This window comes from Sceloporus occidentalis, unplaced genomic scaffold (assembly GCF_023333645.1).
Source record: "Sceloporus occidentalis isolate IW3139 unplaced genomic scaffold, rSceOcc1.0.p SCAF_7, whole genome shotgun sequence".
In the NCBI taxonomy this organism is placed as follows: Eukaryota; Metazoa; Chordata; class Lepidosauria; order Squamata; family Phrynosomatidae; genus Sceloporus; species Sceloporus occidentalis.
The window spans coordinates 48,140,569-48,161,689 of NW_028316987.1; the positions used below are offsets into that span (position 1 = coordinate 48,140,569).

General features: G+C 38.6%; 1 protein-coding gene across 1 annotated transcript in view; it reads left to right on the forward strand.

Annotated features, from left to right (window-relative positions):
• Nucleotides 1-21,121, forward strand: part of GADL1 (GAD like acidic amino acid decarboxylase 1) — a 114,318-nt gene that overhangs the window by 64,748 nt on the left and 28,449 nt on the right. Inside the window, exons 13-14 of the mRNA XM_089532892.1 lie at nucleotides 5,853-5,904; nucleotides 8,038-8,127. Of these exons, the coding sequence (XP_089389018.1) occupies nucleotides 5,853-5,904; nucleotides 8,038-8,127 (142 nt within the window). The remainder of the gene's footprint in view (nucleotides 1-5,852; nucleotides 5,905-8,037; nucleotides 8,128-21,121) is intronic.

The following is a 21,121-nucleotide window of genomic DNA, read 5'->3' on the forward strand; positions in this document are numbered from 1 at the left end:
TTACCCTAAAATGTTTGATGTCAATATACTCATTTAAATATCTTGGAGCACTACTGTCCCCAACTCCCCCTGTTTGTTTTTATTATATAGCAAAAATGTCGAGCAAATGTGGTGTAGTGGTTTGAGTGTTGGACTCTGGGAGACCAGGGTTCAAATCCCTGTTCAGCAATAAAAATCCACTAAGTAATCTTGGGCAAGTTACACTCTCTTAGCTTCAGAAGAAGACAGTGACAAACTTCATCTGAATAAACATTACCAAGAAAAGCCCTTGAAATGCTAAACTTATGGATCACATAAATCAGAAATGACTTGAAAGCATGTAGCAATGATAGGAAAGAACACAGGTCCTAGATAACTTCATTCATTCCATTTTAGAATTTTACCAAGGTTGTTCCTTTTTAACCTTTTTAAACTATATATAAGAAAGATTTTGGTAAAACAAAAACTCAGCAAAAATTCCATCATCAGCTCTATGACAAAGGAAGTTTGTCTATCTAGAGAGACTGGAAACAGAACTCAATCATAGTCATTTTTCTGGTGAGAAGACATTCAGGCCTAAATCTGCTACAATTGAATTTCTTTGCAGCTCATCTTACTATTCTGTGCATATTCACAATTTGTTAGTTGATTTGCCCATCAGGAAAAGAATTGCTCCTCATCAAGGTCACTCTCCTGAGTTTGCGAAGAATATACAGATTAATGATTCAGTTGGGATCAATACCTGCCTTTGATGTTTAGAATGGAGCCAAGAGTGTATCTAATAGTGGCACTGTTTTCCGAAGAAGAAAATTGCATTCATCTGATAATGACTAACAGTGGTATTCAGCACAGTAGCTAGTTTGCTAGCTCTGGAGTATTAGATGGTAGATCTTTACAGCTGAGGCATCAGTTTTTCTGGGCAGTAAGCCAAATTTGTTAACTATTTGACCAACTGTACTGCATGTTTCTTGATATGTTACAGTAAGTTTAACTCCAGTGTTGCAGAGATAATATTTCAGGATCCCAGAATAGCTAGCCTACTGACCTTATAAACTAAGGGCAAGATTTATTTTTTCCCTACTGCCAGGCTATGCTATAAATGTTTTTGTAGGATAGTGTGATTTGCATTTTGCATCAGCCACATTCATTATTTGTTTGTCTCCTTCCTGATATCTAGGGAATGTTGGCTTCTATATTTTTATATTACATTGCAGAGCTGAGTCACAGTTTAGCCATTTCCCTTGTAGGGCTCTGGTGTTATCTTCATATTGCCTCACATTATTCACTCACACCTTTGGAATTGTTCTGTATGCTTTGGAGAAGTGCTGCCAAAATCTTATAAGCAATTTGAGCTAGAATAATATGTTCCAAAGCTATGTTTGTTTGTGCATTTATCACAGCATCACCATGCTGTGCTCCTTGGGTAAGTCAGTTCCTCTTATACCCTTCCCTGTCTATAAAATTTGAATAATGTCAACCAACATGGCTTTCAGGATTCATTGAGAATGAGTGAATAAATACTTATAAAATCACTCTGTCCTTTAAAAGTTAAAATCATTTCAATATAAGAATAGCACAGAGTCCAAATATTCTAGCAGTGTTGGTGCTAGTTGCAACAGTTCACCATGGCAATCTGGTTGAGTAGATACACAGTGAAGAGAGAGAGATGTCGTATGCACATATTGATCTAAATGTACACTGTCCCTAGTGTTCTCTTTAGAAAATGTCTGAACAGTCTTGGGAAAATTTCAGAACACCAAATTGAAGAATACATTGTGCATTCTCTGTGTGCAAAATCATTTAAAGCTCATTCTATGTTACACTTAATACAGTGAACCCTTGTTATCCACTGGGGTTTGGTTCCAGGATCCCCCGTGGATAACAAAATCCATGGATGCTCAAATCCCATTAAATACAATGGCAGAGTAAAATAGTGTCCCTTATATAAAATGGAAAATCAAGTTTGCTATCTGGAATTTATACTTCTTTGGAATATTTTCAAGCTGTGGATGCTTGAATCCGTGGATAAAACGTCGGTGGATTAGGAGGGCCAACTATATTTACTTTTATAATTTTATGCTACTGCATTTTGTTCTCAGAATGAATAAAAGTAGCCATACTTCAATCACAGGAAAGAAAGGCCATTGTGGAAACTTTGTTGTTGTTGTGTGAGTTGTTTCTCACTTATGGTGACCCATGTCAACATACAGTGGTGTCACAAGAGGGTACAGCCCATATTGGGTGACACTTCAGAGGAGGGGTGACACCCCTCCTGGCCTTCCTTCTGCTGCATGGTAGCATGCCCCATCCATCTTCAGTGTGACAGTGGCTCCCTCTTCAGGAGGAGGCCACCACTGTGGCAGAGGAGAATGGCAAGTGCACACTTTTGGTATGGGCAGCCCTTCTGCCCCGCACCGGGTGATACCAGTGAGGGGACGCCACTGCATACCATTGAGACATTGGAGATAGTGCAAGGAGACAACTTCTAAAAATCTTAGACCTGGCTTATTTATTCTTGTATCTTGGGAAACCCTAACAACAGGTGTGACTTGAGAGTCTTGACCAAAATAAGTACTTTCCACTTGTTTCAACCCAATTCTGCATTTAACTCTCTAAACAGCAGAATCCTTGTGTAGGGATATTGACATTCTTGGAGGGTAAGAGTTTCAGATAAACAATTCCAGATGCTATTGGCACCTACATTTTTTGATAAACTAGGTGAAATGTAAATATTTATACAAATGAGAGAATCAAAATGCATACTCTTAATGAAGAAGGCTTGCATACATTGTGTAAAGGACGTAGCCAATGGTCAAATATCCACTTACATATCAACTGAAATAAATGTAGTAAGGCCACCACTAACACGGCCTCTAGTTCATGTTTTGATAGATGAAACAGAAAATGATTGAAATCCACAAAAAGATGGTAAATTAGTTAAAGGAGCCCATGTCTCTTGCAAACAAAGTTTTAAACTTTTGTAGATGAGTTGCAAAAGCTACATCATGGAACTGATTTGTCCAAACCATAATATTCCAAGATAATAAATTAAAATTTAGGTTTCATCAAACTGGTGTAGTTGAATCTGCATCATCACAAGTATCCAAGGAATCTGTGTGAACAAAGGCTTTTTGTTTGGGAGACAACTCATGCAGAGAAAATATATTGTTGACTCTCTGGCTCCAAGGGTTGTGCTGGACTTGTAGTTGTCAAGTCATCTTCATTCACTGCTAATAAAGCAGTGAGGGGACACCCCATGCAGACAGGTTTTTGTTCAGAGGAAATCTTTTTGGGTGTTTACTGCAAAAGCCACCTCTGCTTAGCACTGATTGGCTAGAATGTGTTATGTCATAAGTCCACCTCCCCAGACAGGTTTTTGAATGACTTGAAAATTGTGCTATTTAAGAAGAGGGATAAATTAATATTTAATCAACTAACACACATGTGTCAGTTTAAAAATGGGAAAAAACACACGCTCAGTTTGCTTGAATTATGGGCAAGAAAAAGACAGATAATTAGTTCAGCAATTGAAGCATTGTAAAATACTTCTGTCATTTTCATTGTGAAACCAGGAAGAAGTTGTTCTAGCCTCCTGGGCAAAGAATCAAATTGACTCCCCCGTTCTTCTTTTTTTCATTGTACATTTGTATGCAATCTTAGTTTAACAGCAGTCTAGTCAGAGAAGAAATGTATCCTAATGAACAACAGTCATAGAGCAGTAATACAAATGAACAGAAATGCCGTTTTCCATGAGAAATCAGTTTCAAGAAATCATTAGAGTGCTTTTGATTCCCATTTTACATGTGCATAGATAAAGAGCTCACTTTTCTCTGTCCCTCCTACTTGTTCCTCCCCCACACACACACACCAGATGTATATTGAATACCTATCATGTTCACATGTTGCTATGTCACTCTTCTTCTGAAAGATCTCAACACAATGGCAAATACTGGCACAATTGTTGACCATGTGGAACAGGGACAGAGACATGTTAAGAAAGTAGGAAGTGGGAATAAAAATAGAATTTGGGGAAGGGGAAATGAAAATAGTGTGGGATATGAGTACAATAATAAAATAACTGGGCAGAGGGGTGAAATAACCAAGACTATTGCATGTCCTATATAAAGTCAATATACCTATGAGTAACGTGTTGTATTATTAAGTGGAAGGTAGGCTGATACAAAGACCTTGTCCATATAGGCAGTGTAAGAAAGAACTTGTCCATGTAGGTACCTGTACACTGTGTAGGGTAGGCCTATTATTAATGCTCAAGCCATTCAGTCTCAGCTGAAATCGACATGGCCAGGTAGTTGACTGCTGTCAGAAGAGAGAAATGTATCCCCACTCCACTTTTTGTTCTGCTTCTCATTGAAAATATTCTAGATGTAGATTCCATAGGATTTTGGCTTTCTCTTGTGACATTTGTTCATTCTGCTAAGTTGGAAATGTGGAGAAATGTGTGTGTGTGTGGGGGGGAGGAATAGAAGGGAAGCATATTTTCCCTATATCCCCCCCCCCCCCCCGACAAATCTTCCGTTTTTCCAGGCATACAAACTGTGTAGTAAGAAACCTTAAATGTAAGGCAGTCTGCAGGTTAAGAGAACAATGCTTCCTGTATACTCTGTACAACAGTGAGAGCCAAGATAGATTTCTGTACTTCATGGAGACTTCCAGTTCATGGAGACCTCCAATTTTATGAAGTCTCTAAAGATGAAAATGAAGGGTTAGATTTACACATTAATCATTCAGAAAAAGTGATGTAAATAATGCACCTCCAGATGAAGCTATCCATTTTACACATTTCTGACTTCTTACCCCATCGAAACCAAAAAAACACATTAATAAAAATGAATATATATTTTTGAAAGACCCACTGTATTCTGATAACATAAAAGTGTTGTGGCATGTCAAACAGTCCCCTTTTAGTCCTTCGTACCCATAATTAAGTATAAGAACAGAAACAGCTATAGCCAGCAGTTTCGGTGGAATGAGATAATTACAGGTAATCCAAATTATTTTATTGAGATAGAACATAAGAAATTTTGTTTAACTTTTAGATTTTAGGGCTAATAAAATCAACATGTTGATTAACTTAACAGGTGTGCATGCATGCAACTCATGATAGTACCTTAGGAAAATTTGAAGGCAAGAGGGGATTTACTGGTTGTTGAGTAATTGGACAAAGAGTACTGTATAATGCTGCCTGTCTGTTTGTCCTTGTGGTTGTGTAAGTAAAAGGATTATTTTATTGAAGTACTATGTGCTTAGGATTGCCAGTTTTGTAAAAGGAGGGCACATAGTACTTCAATATGGCTGTAAAGTATTAGTCCTTTATATGATGATGACTTCTTTACAATTCACAGTTCATGCTAAATTATTCAGATGTTAATTATGATCATTGGATGTGTGTATGTGTGTGTATTGAGTTCCAGCACCAAGTATGCCTAAGAAATTCTTTTTTTACATGCCTCCGTGAGTATGCTTGTATACCTCACTATCAAACAATTTTCATTTCAGATAAATAAATTGCCCCTCTTTCCTGGATTAGTTTTGTGCTGGAAGATGAGTTCTTTGATTAAGTCTCAAATGAACATATAGGGTTTTTTTAGATATGAGTGTGTAAATTTAAGACTTGGTAATCACCCTAAATTGGAAATGAATTGAAGGCACACAACACACATACATACACAAAAAGTTAATACGTAAGGATCAGATTTAATTGATAGTTAACACTGGTTGTGTATTTAAATATATTTCAATCTTGTAATCATACATCTATGAAAACACTTTGTAGCTGAAAATTTTAAGATTTGTCCTAAGTGATCTAAAATGTTAATGCCTGCACATATTCCCTTTTGTATGTTTAACTGCAGATACTTAGTGGATGAAATCAAGAAGAGAGAAGGCTTCCAGTTGCTGTTTGAAGTAAGTTGGGGCAAGAGCAATTGAAGATTCTGTATATAAAGTGGAGCCTTTGTATATGTGGGGGATCTCTTCCAGACACCACTACCACCCCGTGTATGGGAAAAAAATGTGAGACCTTGAGTCCCTTTTTTTGCTATGGATGTGTGCTCCTGCATGCTCGCCATTTTAATACCTTGGGCTTGCCGTCTGCGTGAGCTTGAGTCCATGGATGGCAAGGCCACGTATGGGGCAGGCACACTGTACATTATAACAAACATATTTAATATTTAATTATCTTTTAACTTTTGTAATCATTGTTTTAGTTCTGTCTGTTTAAATTATTGTAACTTGCCTTGAATCCTATTGTGGGAGAAGGGCAGGATCCTTGAAACAAACAAACAAACAAACATTTTGGCACTACTGATTCAAGGCGTTTCAAAGGTTATAAAGTACAGTGGGCCCTCTCCTTACGTGGGGGATCCATTCCGGATCCCCCCGAATAAGGGAAAATCCACATATGCTCAAGCCCCATAGGATATAATGGGGTGCGTGCATGTGCCGGAGCAGCGCGTGCACACCACAGGCACACCTACCATTGTTTTCCTCCCCTAGTGGCTTCCACGTAAGCTGGAAGCCACTGTATACCTGATATTTCCTATCATCAGTCTGAATACTAGTTTAATTTGGGGGAGAGGAGACCATCCAGTGTATAATTGAATATAAACACAAATTGGCTATTCTAGTTTCACTACAGAAATGGATGAAAACTATTCTTTTGGATTTAAAAAATATATATTAAAAAAAATCAGTTCATCTATTATGAAAATTTGCCAACAGATTTTAGAATTGTAAGGCAGGGGGGAGTGAGAAAAGCTTAGATTTTTCCTTTAAATCTTTTGAGAATTCTATGAGTATGAAAGTAGTTAAGTATGTGTGATTAGAAAGTTGGCCTTACTGATCTACTGAAATCAGTGGAGCCTGACTTGACTTAATATGGCAGAAAGTCTGAATCTAAATAAGCCAATGGTGATCTGGACATGGATAATGTCCAGTGACAGTTCCCTCTTTTTGGGTGTTTCCAGAGACATGTGTCCTAGTGATGCCAACTGAAATGCATCCTGTCTTTCTCTGTGGAATAGATTTGTGTGTGTTATATGTATGGTAAGAAAAAGAAAGAAGAGAAGATAAGGAATTATGGAAAGATTACTACATTTCTTTTAAAATTCTGTCTTTGAGTTTGGACATTTATATAGTACAAGCTTCTCCTGGAAGCACCATTTTTCTCCAGGGGGATTTGAAAATGAAATTCTGAATTCAGCAGGAGCACGTCTCTGCATACCTGGGCTGGATCAGGCTAGAGAAAAAGCTTAACTTCATCTCATTTCATAGCAGCAGGTGGCATGCTTGCTGATCTCTTCCTGCTGACAGCTATATTCTCCTTGATGATTAAACTGTATTTAATACATTCTTTGAAGGAAGGCAGAAAATGATATTATGAATAGAACCAGTGCCCTTTCATGAAAGAATTTAGCACAGCTGGTAGTTTCCAGCCACTTGGAAGGAAGATTAGAACTGTAATTGAGGTAGTGTTCACATCTGGAGAAAATGACAGTATGCTCTAGCTTTCTTTTCCCCCTTTCCCTCAATTTCTTTGCCTTTCTTCATTTTTAGTCAAAAGTGTTGAGAAAGAACCAAGTATGTGAAGGAGAATGTGCTGTAATTGTTGTTGTTACTTTACAAGATATAGCTTCTTCCAATGGGATTCCCCTCCAGACTTTCCACCAAAGTTCATTGTTAAGTTCATTTTTGACTAGAAGTGAATAATATTAAAAACTGAACATGACAGCATAGAACGAGTGGAAAGACAGGTTAAAAAAATTAACAAATAACTATGTTTAATTTCTACATTGTAATAAGAAGTGGAAGAAAAACTGAAATAAGTTGTCACTAGCTTGCTGTGAGATGGAAATATTAAATAAGAATAGTGATTAGTGAAGCCCACTTAAAGAGACTGACAGTCCAAAGTGACTTAATAAGCCAATGGTATGAGAAATTCTTTTGCAGTTTGTTTCTCGTAGCTGTGCAGAATGAGTAGACTGGCCAGCTTGAATACTGTATTTATCTTAAGGGTTCATTTTTTCTCTCTCTTTCTAGCCGGAGTATGCAAACATATGCTTCTGGTACATTCCACCTAGTCTGAGAAACACTGAAGAAGGACATGAATACTGGGAGAAACTCCATAATGTAAGTTGCATATTTGATACATAAGACTGCCAGTTTTGTAAAAGGAGGGCTCCTGTGCTTTTAACAGTTTCAAAGCATATGTAAATCCAGTAGGGAGTGCTTTTCCTTCTATGCAGTGTACTTTGTACTTGTCACCCAGCTATTACAAGTAAAACAACCCTAGTTATGCATAATAATTTTATGAGTGTATACAATATGTCTTATGTATCTTAAAATAAAACAGAAATCCACCTTTATACATGCTCACAAAGCTAATCCACCATCATAGTGTTGTTTTGATCCATAGGTAAGTATATGCAGAATTTTAAAGTTTACAGCCACCACAGTTTAGACAAGGCTAATTAAGTTACTCTCTTAATAAAATAGATCCCAGACATTATACAGGCCTTCCGTTTGTTATCAAAACTGCTAACAGATGGCAGAGCTGAGAGAAGATGAACAATGTCTGCATCCGTTGTCTAGACAGAACATTCATTACCTGCTTTAGACATTTAATGTTGTCCTTGGGACTCACTTTGCATTATCATTGCATATTATCAGTCAGAACATGCTTAAACAGTACATTTCTGATGTTAAGCAACCTATAAAAGAAATTAGAAATGAGAATGGGCTAGAATTAATAGCACTTCTTTGAGGAACCTTTTGTAATTCTGATGTGGAATGCTAAACACTGAGTGAGGAAGAGAGAGAAATGAAAACTGGGTATGGTGCCGGGATTGGGAAATGTCCACCATAAAGTTATTTAGGGAAAGATGGTCTACATTAAGTACACTGGACACATTTTCTGCAATAAAGGTAATGGTATTATGGGGTGCGTCAATTATAGTGGTTTCTTTGGGCCATTTCTTCTCTCAGCATTCCTATTTGACATATGCACAAAGCATATATACAGAAATAAAAGTATGTACATTTAACATACAGAATCTCTGTGTTCTCCTGTGTTGATGAAACAGGTGTGTTGATAGCAGGGATGAAAATAATATTCTCTATTCTCGTCATAGTTTTAAAAAGTCGGGCGGGGGTTTCCTGAGAGTTAGAAAGCCCCTTTGGGAAAAAGATATGTTTTCTTCCAGCATGCAAATGTCTTGAAATGTTTTAGAGGATTTTTATTCTGAATGAAAGTGTTTCTTGTAGGAAACAATGTTTTTTGAGTAGCAGATGTGTTTTTGTGCAAAAACAAAAAAATACCCACATGTTTTCTGCAAAGAAAAATATTTTATTTTTATTGTATTTATTCCATTAATATGTTGCCTTTCTTCTGATATGGGAGCCAAGATGGCTTATGAAGTTAGAAGAAGAGCAGCTAAAAACCTGACACTAAAACTTGCACAATGTCACATTAAAACAATTTTAAAAATTAAAAATAAAATAAAATATTAAAATATAAATGCTCTGGAATATGAGATGTTTCAAAATGAGGAGAATCCTGCACAAAAATATTCCTTTTCGCCTGCATTAATTATTCACCTTTAAATGTGAGAATGCAGTAGCTGAAGATTTACATCCCTAGTTGAGAGAGTGTTGATGCAGAGCTTGGAAGTAATTAGTTACAGTTAACTCATTGCACATAATTAATTCCCTTTCCCAGTAACAAAGATAAAACTAAGTTACATTAAGACTGTAACTTAATGAGGTCTAAATTCACTTTTTTATGCGATAGTAACTAAAAGGTGGAAGGAAATGATCACATCATTTAATTGGTTGGTGCCTTGCTGTACTGCTGTGGGTGTAGATATGACAATAAAGTGAGAAGGGGGAAATTATATTTTGTACCATAGACTGCCTGTCTGTAGCATTCATTTGTTTTTGTGGTAATTAGGAGTAACCATGCAAAGGGATCTTGCAGAACCTCTCAGGAAGTAGACTTATTCCACAAAAGTTTATATTGCTGAACTCTTTCTTTCATTTAATCTCAAAGGTGCCACAAGCAGTGGCATCACTCCAGTTGGAGTCACCCGGTGTGATTGTACGGAAAAGGCTGTGGAGTGGTGATGAACTACCCTTCCCTCACTTCTCCTCCCTCTGTCTTACTTGCCTGTCCCTTAGTCACCACCTGGCCAGGCCACTGCTGGGAGGGTGGTGCCCCGGTATCTGGACAGCCCATTTAGGGTCTGGTGTGGCTGCTCAGCTAGAAGCCACACTAGACCCTGAATGGAAGGCACCATCACTCTCCAGCAGTGGCTCTTGCTGGGGGGCAGTGGTGCTGTAGCTGGACGACCCGTTTAGGAACTGGTGCAGCTGCTTTGTGAACGAGAAAGGAAAGTGATGCCCTTTCTCACTCATCCAGCAGCCATGCGAGTCCCACTAAGTGTACCTCTCCCCCTCAGTGTGTTCTATACCCCATGCACCTTCCTATTGGCACCCCTGCCTACAAGATTCTTTTGCATACTGATCCAGACTAACATGGCTATATTTTTGAATTATAGGAGTAACCATTTTAATTTCTTTTGAAAAATAGGGTAATAAACTGTAACTACTTTGAAGAGGCCTTCAAACAACTAATTAGTTCATCACACTAATCCCTCTGCTATTGAGGGAGTAGCTCACAGGAACTGGCAAAAGAGTTTTCAGGCTGGGATAAAAACAGTCACATCCTTCTACTCCATCCTAGCAGTCAAACCTTTGTGCAAGATGTCTGCCACAGAAGGTTATTTTTGTCATTTTATTAGTTATGGTTAAAGTAGACTGAAGTATTAAGAGTACCGTCCTGTCCCTTCAGATGGACTTCTACACCTATATTTGGCTTTACAACATACTGGGTAACTTATATTACTACCTTTCCCTTATAGTATTGACATTTCTGGAAATTAGAACAGAGCCATGTTGCAAAAACTCATGTTCAACAGCAAGAATGTGTTACTATTGTAATTTATGCCAGTCCCATGTAAGACTGTTCTGAGACATATTGGGGTTACGTAAGTGGCCAAAATGTAGATTTCTGATGCTTGGGCAAATGATGTTGCTGCATGTTTATTCAGAAAGGGAACAGTCTGACACAGGTTTATTAAGGTGCTTGAAATGTCAAATGGTAGAATGGGTGAAGTGGATATTGCAGAACAGAATCTTTGCAAGACCACCCAAAGAGTTCTGCTTGACTAGTCTAAAGACTTGTTACATGCAGCAACCTGTTTCCCACAGCAGCCAACCAGGGACCCCACAAGCAATACAAGAAGGCTACAGCCCTTTTCTGCTGGTGTTCCCCAGCAATGGACATTCAACAGGATACTGTCATCCTGATTACAGAATAGAGTCAGCATGACAATAATCACTGATAGCTTTTAACTACCACGAATTTCTTTAATCCCTCTTAAATAAATCTCACATCTTGAGAAAGTAGTTTCCCTAGTTTAACCATGCTCTTGAGATGTAATTCTTTGCTAATTTTGTTCTTGAAGGAAACAACAAGTACTTTTATCTATTTTCTTCCTGATGTGAGTTAGGGACTTTTGTACAAAATTTGCATGTGGTATTTTTGAGTAGAAAACAGCATTTTCTGTGCAGAAAACAATGTTCCTGTGCAGAAAATGCTGTAGTTGGGGGTCTTAATCTGCACAATTTGCATGTATTTTTTGGTACTGACAACAGTATTTTCTGTGCCAATAACAGCATTCTCTTTCTATGCGAAATCCTTACCTGCTCAGAAAATGCTGTTGTCTGTGGAAAAAAGCAACATGCAAAGTTTTGCCAAGAATAGTTCCCAAACTGCAAAGATATCTGACAGTTCAGAATACTCTTTGGCAGGGTTTCTTGTTATTTAAGTGGTTCCCAGTAGCCAACCAGTTCCGTATAAGAGGCCTATAAGCAGGACAAGAAGGCGACCACCGTGATTTCCTGATACACAAGCTCTGTGTGAAGAAGCACTTTGTTTCATTGGTCTTAAATCACCTACTATTCAGCTCCAATGAATTCCTCAAATTAAAGCAAGGATTTTATGGGTTGCCTTTGCTTCCCATGTGTTACCTGGCTCCTCATGTGACTTTACAATTAGTGGGCCTGTAGTTCCTGAGGCCGAGATGGACTGTGACAAGAGGGGAGAAGGAGTAGCTCTTGCCTGCTCTTGTTACTGTGCAGAGGAAATTGAATCAGTACAGTCTGATGCTCTGAATTGACAGTCCACATAAAATGATTGTGTTTGCCTGAATTGAAAGAATCCAATATTTTTATGAATGTCTGATCCCAGGAAACAATTCATTTCCCTTTGAGTTGTAGAACCCTTGGTGATGCTGATTTATATTCTCTAGTTCAATATGTGAATTTTTTTGAAACAAAAACAGAAAATGTGATAAAGGTTACATGTATTCTATCTTTACCCTTAAGAGCTCGTGCCTGTTGTAATTGTGTGTGTGTGCGTGCAGCCCCCCCCCCCTTCAAGTCACCTGTTGATTTACTGTTTTTTCTTGGCAAGGAATACTCAGGCCTGTTACAGACTGCCAAAATAAAGCTGCTTCAGGTCTCTTTGGAGGTATGCTATTTAAATGATTCATGGGTCCTAAGAGTCCAGAGGTCACGCCAAAGCCACACTCCATTCCTAAGCACTGGAGTTCAGCTTTGGTGCAGCTTCCAGATTCTTAGGATGCATGCATCATTTAAACAGCATATCTCCAAAGAGACCCGAAGCAGCTTTATTTTGGCAGTCTGTTAACAGGCCTCAGAGATGGTTTGCCAGTTCCTTCCTCTGAAATATAGCCTATAGCACCTGGTAGCTGATAGTTGCCTGTCCAAGATCTAATTAGGGCTGACCCTGCTTAACTTCCAAGATCAGACAGGAACTGGTACCTTTAGGGTGTTTAGACAAAGCTAAATGGGGTGGTAAATAAGTATAAATGTACAGATCTAAGAAGCAGGGATAACATTTGTTTTTTGCAGAAATAGAGAGAAATGGTAAATGTAAAGCAAATATTACAATCAGCTCATAGTGTGGAAATATTATTTTTCTTCATAAATGATGAAAACTACTGCTGAGCTGAAACTGCTGTAATTTTATCGATGGGAGGATAACTGCTTTGCTAGTACTATACATGCCCCCTGGTGGCACTTTTTCTCCTTTCACATATATGCATTATGCAGATATTGGCAGCAAGGGAAGTCTCTTTCTCTCTCTCTCTCTCTCTCTCTCTCACACACACACACACACACGTGTTGTTGTTGTGTGCCTTCAAGTTGTTTTTGACTTATGACAATCCTAAACCGAACCTGTCATTGGGACTAGTTGTGGGACTGAAATCTATACATTACTCTCTTCCATTTAAGAATTGTTATCAGTCCAAAATACGGACATTCATACAAAGGAGAAATCCTTCACAATTTAGAAGAGTACTGACTACAATCCTCCAGCAGATTTGTGGTTTCTCTACAAGGAAATAGGGCATGCCTTTCATGACCACTACTCTTATGAAAGGGTGGTTGATAGCAGCAAAAAACCTAAATTCCCTAGAGAAACCACTCAGATAGTGAAGAATATAAAATTGTGGGATTCACAGACATGGAAAATAAGATATCATCTCTGCATGCCTCTATTAAATAAAAACTTTCCTCCAATAATATATTATATTCAGGCATAACCACAAAACATAGCCCAGGGAGACACTCTGTGGAAGGGGTAAACATTGAAACATTTGAATTCCATAAGATTGCTGCATGGCAGGTATTCCAAATTCGAAGGGAAGGGAAGGGATGGGAGAGGAGAGGATGTCAACGGGAAGGAATGAGGAAAGGAAGGAGAAAGGGTGAAAAGAAAGAAAAAAAGAGGGAAGGGAAGGAGAAGAAAGAAAAAGGAAAGGAAAGGGGAATAGGAAGAGGAAAGGAAAGGAAGAGGCAGGAGGCAGTATGGGGATTTGTATAACTTTGACCTCTTTATCTGTCATAATAGCATTACCATTAGAATGTAAAATTAAGTGTTCTTTAGCAAAGACAGTATATGATTATCTAATGAAAGAAGAACATTTTCAGTTATGACCTTGGCTCTTGGATAAATTCCATTAATATATGTTATAATAGTGAGAATGGCATTCTTAGCTAATATGATATCTAGGAGGGCAGCTGTTTTAATTTGTTGTAGCAAAAGCAACAATCTTATGGCACCTTAAAGACCATCAAGTTTTATTTAGCATACTCCATCTGATAAAATGAGATGCAGTTCATGAAAGTGTATGTGAGATTAAACTTGTTAGTCTTTAAGGTGTCACAAGAGAACCAGCATGGTATAGTAGTTTGAATGTTGGACTAGGACTCTGGGAGATCAGGGTTCATATGCCTGTTTAGTCATGGAAACCCACTGGGTGGCCTTGGGCAGGTTGCATTCTGTCAGCCTCAGAGAAGAGTAATGGCAATTCTTCCTTGAACCAGTCATGCTGAGAACCCCATGAAAGGGTCACTTTAAGGTTGCCGTAAACTGGAAACAATTTGAAGACAAACAACAACAAAACCAACAATGTGCTACAAGATGATAATTTTTTGTGTGGCCATGTTCTGGAAGAGTTTGTTCCTGACATTTCACCAGTGCCTGTGGCTGGCATCTGAAGAAACTCTTCCGGAACATGGCCACATAGCCCAAAAACCCCACAAAAAACTATGGATTCCAGCCGTGAAAGCCTTCAACTTCACATTGCCACAAGGTTGTTTTTTTTTTTAAGTTATTGTGATATTTCTCCTTGAAGCCTAATGCCTATCCTTAAAACATTTTACATTAGCTGATATTCACAGAATCTCCTTGATTCATTTCAATAAATACTAATATTAAAATAATGATTCTCCAGAAAAAGAGTATCTCGATTTTAACAGTTTTTAATACCAGTTTAACTGTCAAACTGTCTGTTGATTCCCTCCTCCCTCACACCAGAAACAAAAATAATGAGGTTGAATATTCTCTGTCGTAAATCTGGACCCCCTCCTCATGGTTCTCTGAAGAGAAGGAATCACTGTTGAACCAGGCTGTGATATAGATAGTATTTTAGAATTAGGAACAGAAAAATAGTGCACAGTTGTAGTTGGTTTTCGGAGTATGTAAAACGTACACTGAATCAGATAATGGGTGTGCTAGTCCAGTGGTATTCATTCCCACTGTAAATGCCAACGCCTTTCTATAATCTCTGTCCAAAGAACTTTGCTTCTGGGGATGACGAGGATTGAAACACAAGACCTTCTTGTAATGAGCATATCTACCTTAAATCCCATTTGGGAGAAATATGGAATATAAATCCAATGAATGAATGAATGAATGAAGTGGACCTTGCCATTAGGCAGATGGGTTCTAGAATCCTTTGTAGCAGCAGCAGCAAACATTAATTGCTCTCCAGTGGCACAGAAAGAAGTATTTTATGTGCAGTATGTCCTGCTAGATAGTTTTGCTTTAGGTTGACAGTTCAAAGCTGAGAACAGACCAGGGAATGAACTTTCTTGTGTATAACTTGGTTATACAATTTTCATACCTATTAGGGTGGGAGATGGGCCGTGCCTTCAACAGTTCACTTTCTTGCAGTGTATTAACAGGAGTTTTGACTTCCAATTGGCTTATTTGACAGGGAGAACACTGCAGCCCAGAGAACCAGTTCTTCCACCACAGGACTGTTGGCCCTGGGATAATGGGGTAGAATGCAAGTCTACCATTTGCTGTGAGGGCAGCCTAAAGGACTGTGATGCTTATTCTGCTGTGGACCACTCACTGCATCATTTACCACCAATAAAGCTCACCTAATAATTTAGGTGGCTCAGTTGTTGTAGTAAAGAAAGGCCCAGACTGGCAGCCAGTTTCAGTCCAGATTACTTGTGGATCCACAAGGAACAATCATAACTCCAGTAACAACAAAGCACACTAGACACCTTAGTGGAGAAAATTAAGAACACAGCTTTATTTAGAACTGCTAGTTTAGAGTTGCACAAAGAGTTGGCATTGTTATGGGACTGGGTCCAGGTATTGAGTCTGTTGCTCAATGAGCCCATGCCAGAACCTACTGGACCATCCCAGGGATGACTGCTATAGGGTTGCCCTTTGGCAGACACTATTTTGTGTTTTTTTCCCCCTGGGGTATGTGTGTAAGTGTGTGTGTGTGTGTGTGTGTGTGTGAGAGAGAGAGAGAGAGAGAGAAGTGAACACTCTCCTATCAGGGCATTCCTCCTGTTGTCCCCAACTCCACTGTTCTGTAAGGAGACCACCTCCAATGTTTGTTGGACCTACCAACTTTCTAAATACTATATTCTTGGATCCAAACCCCATGCCCAACCACTTAAAACAAAGTTGTGACAATCATATGCAAGCAAGATGAGTACAAAGAACTTAAAGAGGTTGGGCGGGATGAGCTCCCAAACTGACTGAGGTCTTGGTGCTGGGAAGCTTATTTAAATATGCAGGCACAGGACCTAAGTGAAAACTTTCAGCAGTTTCACTCAAGTCATGCTTGCCAGCCAATAGCTTTGATTCTATTGGCTGGTGTTTCCCACCTTTCTCAGAGCCTGTGTGAAGACACGTGGGTTTCTGGGAAGGAGAAACCCAACTCCATGATACAGTCAGCATGGTGCTACCATGCTCCCAGGCAACAAACTTGCCTCCTGGTAGGCCAGGAAGCATACTTGCAGGTTGAAAAGGCAAATGTAGCTCCAGTGACAACAAAATACATAAGACACCTTAGTGGAACAAATTAAGACCACAACTTTATTTATTACAGCTGCAAAAAAGGCTAGCATTGTCATGGGACCAGATCCAAGCACTGGCCAACCTGCCTGTTGGTCAATCAGCTTGTGCCCAGAACCTACTGGACCTCCTCCAGGAATAACAGCTGCTGAATTTGATCTGCAGATGCCTTGTTGTGGTTTCCCTTGTCACTATGAATGTGGTCTCCTAGTGGGGCATTCTTCTTGCTGTCCTCATTTCCACAATCCCGTAAGGGGACTCCTCTGCTTTTTTATCAGACTGACAGTTTTCCCTGCCATCTTCTTCCACCTTATCACAGCAGCTGTAACCAATCACATAATTTGTAGTGCACTGCATATGACCAAGTGTCCATTGTCCAGTCCTATAGTTGTACGCCATCATCCCAATACAGGGCCCTGAGCTTGGAGGCTTTGTCATAGTGATGACTCCATCTGCTGCCCATGGCAACAACTTATTTGCCAATGGCCTTAAGTCAACTTGGGAGGAACAATACTCAGTTTTTCAGGATAGCTTGTCCCCTTCCAACAATGCTGTTTCAGCATGTCTGACCAAATAAGCATTGTTCCAGGAAAACATGCCTTCAAACTCACTATATCCCTATTAGGCTTGCTTGCAAAGTCCAACTGTGTGAAGTTTAAAGCACACTCCCCTGGCAAAATTGGTCTGATTTGCACCTGAATCCTTTTGCACCTGAATTGTCACAGACACTTTTCCTAATGTTACATCACTCACTTCAAGTGCTTGATTTTATTTGCTGCTTGGGACACTGGTAGTGCTTCCAGAGTTTGCCCCACTCTCATGGCAGTGGAGGCAGAGTGGCCAGTCTGAAAGGGCTGCTAGCCACCTGAGGGGCATATTTGTTTTTTTGCTTTTTATCCCCTCCTCATCATTAGGTTTTAGCAGAAAAACACATCCACATAATACCCATCTTGGTTCCTGCAGTTTTTAGTAGATGGATGCAAGGAGGATTCTTGTGATCCTCAAAGCTGGAGAGCTTAGCCCTCCCCATGTCATTATTTGCACCACTCCATGCTGTCCATGGGCCTAGAGCTGATCAGCCCCCTTTCTGCCTCCTCCTAATATCTATTCTGGAAGGGCTAGGATATGCCCTTTAAACATTCTTTAACTGAAAGCAATTAAACTGAACCTTAAAAACAATGAGAAAGACTAAACATAGACAAAAATACCCCCTAGTGAGTTACAGCAACAAGAAATGTTGTTACCCATTATTTAAAAGTATAATGCCATTGTACTTTTCATGCTAAAAGTAACAATGTTAGCATATATTGTTGGTTCGTTAATCATATATCATGCTACTTTTAACAAGCTGGGCTCTGGAGTGACCTTGTATAAATTAATTTTCTACATTCTTAAGATGTTAAAAATGTAAAGGAAGTTCAATAATGCATTGAAAGAGTCATAATGTATTCTGGAGGAATGCAAGTATTAATTCTTGAAAGTTTTTTTTAAAGTTTATTAGTTCGTTTATCAAGAAACTTGTGAGCCAGCCAGAAATCACATTTCTTTAGTGTGTGTGTGTGTGTGTTTAGGATGGCTATAAAACAACATAATAACAGCTAGGCTTTCTGTGTTATTATAGCCTCATATTTTTTGAAATTTGGGGCCATCTTCCTGGTGATGATTACAGCAATAGTCTACTTTCTAAATTGCATTTCTATGTAACATTGTAGCTAATTTGTATATTATTATAGTTCAGAGATAAAGCTAGAATTACTTAAGGATGTGTTTCATTCAAATTTATCAATGCCAAGAAATAGTGTCTACAATTTAGCTGAAGATAAATGGCGTTTATTTTTAAACAGCAGAATCTAACATCTAATAAAACTGGAAGATACTGCCCAATAGCATAAACCAAAACATCCAGTGGTTTTTTTTAAGTTTAAAATGTGTGGATTAATGAGATTTTTTGCAGTATAATTAACATTCATTATCCAAAACTATTCATCTTGGATATACAGTAAAAGAAATGGCTATACAGAAGACTCTTGGGAATTTACAGTGTTTTAAGCCAATTTATGATTGCTCAGTTTAGAAGGAGGGGAGCATTGACATACCTTCTCCGTTGGGACTGTTACACAAGTGGAGCAAGCAGTGCCGCCACTGAGCAAGGATCATGAAGTATACCAGTTCATAACTTTGTGGGACAGCGCTTCTACAGTGGCAGCACAAAGAGAGGAGGCAGTGGCCCTTTAAAAAGCCACAGGGCACTGGTAATCCAGAATGGGGGGCACTGGAAAGTTGTGGGGGCACCTGACTGAGAAAATGTCCCCCCTTTTTCTAGTGGCCTGTTATGCAGTGGGAGACCCTGCTGCACAACACAACATCTTGTGTAGTGCCTCATTGTGTGCTGTTGCAGTTATATAACATGGTTGCATATCATGTCAGTGACATTACTCTATCATTGTAAAGTTACACATTGCAGCCTGTGATGTAGCAACTTGGCCAAAATCTTAGAAATGTAAGTTTCTTTTTATTTGTTGTTTTTTTTTTAAAATCCATTTGGAGTTTATCAGGATGTTAACAGCTTGTCTGAAGTTCTGTAAGAAAGAAATTGGATAGAGATAATAATTTGCATCTATTATCCTAATTGTAGGTCCTACAGTTTTTATTTTCTTTCCTTTGTCTTTCCCTTGTCTTGTCTTATTCTTTTTTTGTGTGTGTATACTATTAGATTAGGTGGGCTATGTGAAATGTAATCATGCCTTTATATATTACAAGAACAGGCCCTTCTTTGTCTGTTTTTTAATATTTTATGAAGTTACTTGATTGTCTTCAGTGGTCAAAGTCACAATCTTATAAATGAATAATGACAGCTTGTATTGGCTTTTTAAAATTTTTATGGGAAGCACATTGAAATTTTTCTAAACATTTTCAGACTCTTGGATCTGTGTCTTCCTGAGGTAGAATGCTTCATTCCACAGTTTGGACAACTTGATTGATGGTGTCTTGTCCAATTTGTTTTTCATCCATATCCATAAGAATCCAATCCTCCTGGTATTACAGTTCAAGACCCCGGGTTGCTGAATCACCAATTGGTGGTTTTCCAGCTTTTATAGAGCCCACTCTAAAAGGTTAAAATCTCTGTCTTAAAACTATGTTATTGTGAGCAGGAGCTGTAAGCTAAAATGTGTGGATAATTTTGGTCCCATTGTTTCATTTATAGCTCTACCCAATTTTTTATTTTAAGGGGTCTCACACTGAGAATGGAGCATGCTTGTATTCTGCTGCTCCAGAGTCTAGAACATGGAACAATGGATGCAAGCTACAGGAAAAAAAGATTTCACCTCAACATTAGGAGCAACATCCTGACAGTAAGGGTTGTTCGACAGTGGAACACACTCCCTCAGAGTGTGGTGGAGTCTCCTTCTTTGGAGGTCTTTAAACAGAGGCCGGATGGCCATCTGTTGGGAGTGCTTTCATTGTGTATTCCTGCATGGCAGGAGTTTGGACTGGATGGCCCTTGTGGTATCTTCCAACTCTATGATTCTATGGACTTTATCACATGGGGAAAATTGAGGGTTTAAACAGTGATTATCCTATGAAATGTATGTGATCGCAATTAAGATTTTCAGACGACGTTGCGATTAAAGAGCCGTTATCCTGGGAATAACCAGGCAATAAACAGGAACAAATCAATCATGAGCAAATCCAGTAAATGATTTGTAGCTGTTTATTGCCTGATTATTCCCGGGATAATGACTCTTTAATTGCAATGTGAGTGAAAATATTAATGCACAATTTTCACAGGATAATCACTGTTTAAAGCCCTGATTTTGCTCCAATTTTCCTCATGTGATAGTTCTATGATTCTCTGAAATGGAATTTGGCTCTTGGGTTGAAATAAGTTCCCTGTTGCCATAAACAATACCTCTTCTTTGTTTTTTATTCATTTATATCCCTGAGTTCAGAGTGCAAAAGTAGTTCACAGTTAACTCAGCAATGGGGAGAGGAGGAGAAACGGCAGAATCTTGTCCTTCCCTGTAGACTTAGGCAAAAGGAATCTGCTGAAGCCTCTCCTCTTCCTCATTAACCATTTTTGCCATCTTGACAACATTCTAATGTTGCTTGGCCACATGTATCCCAGTTTTCATCTGCAAAATGTTGGAAGATATGAGCTAGGCATCTCATTTTAAGAAAAAAGATTAAAATATTTAGTTGAAGATACACTTCATAATGTACAACCAATGCATTACAAGCACTTAAGGAAAATGCAAAAGACTTGAAAATTAGACTTTACCTATATTTTCTGAAGGTAATCACTGTTGTATCTTTAGCTTTAGCAATCCATTATTTTAAAATTGATATGATTCTTCAATGTTAAAAATG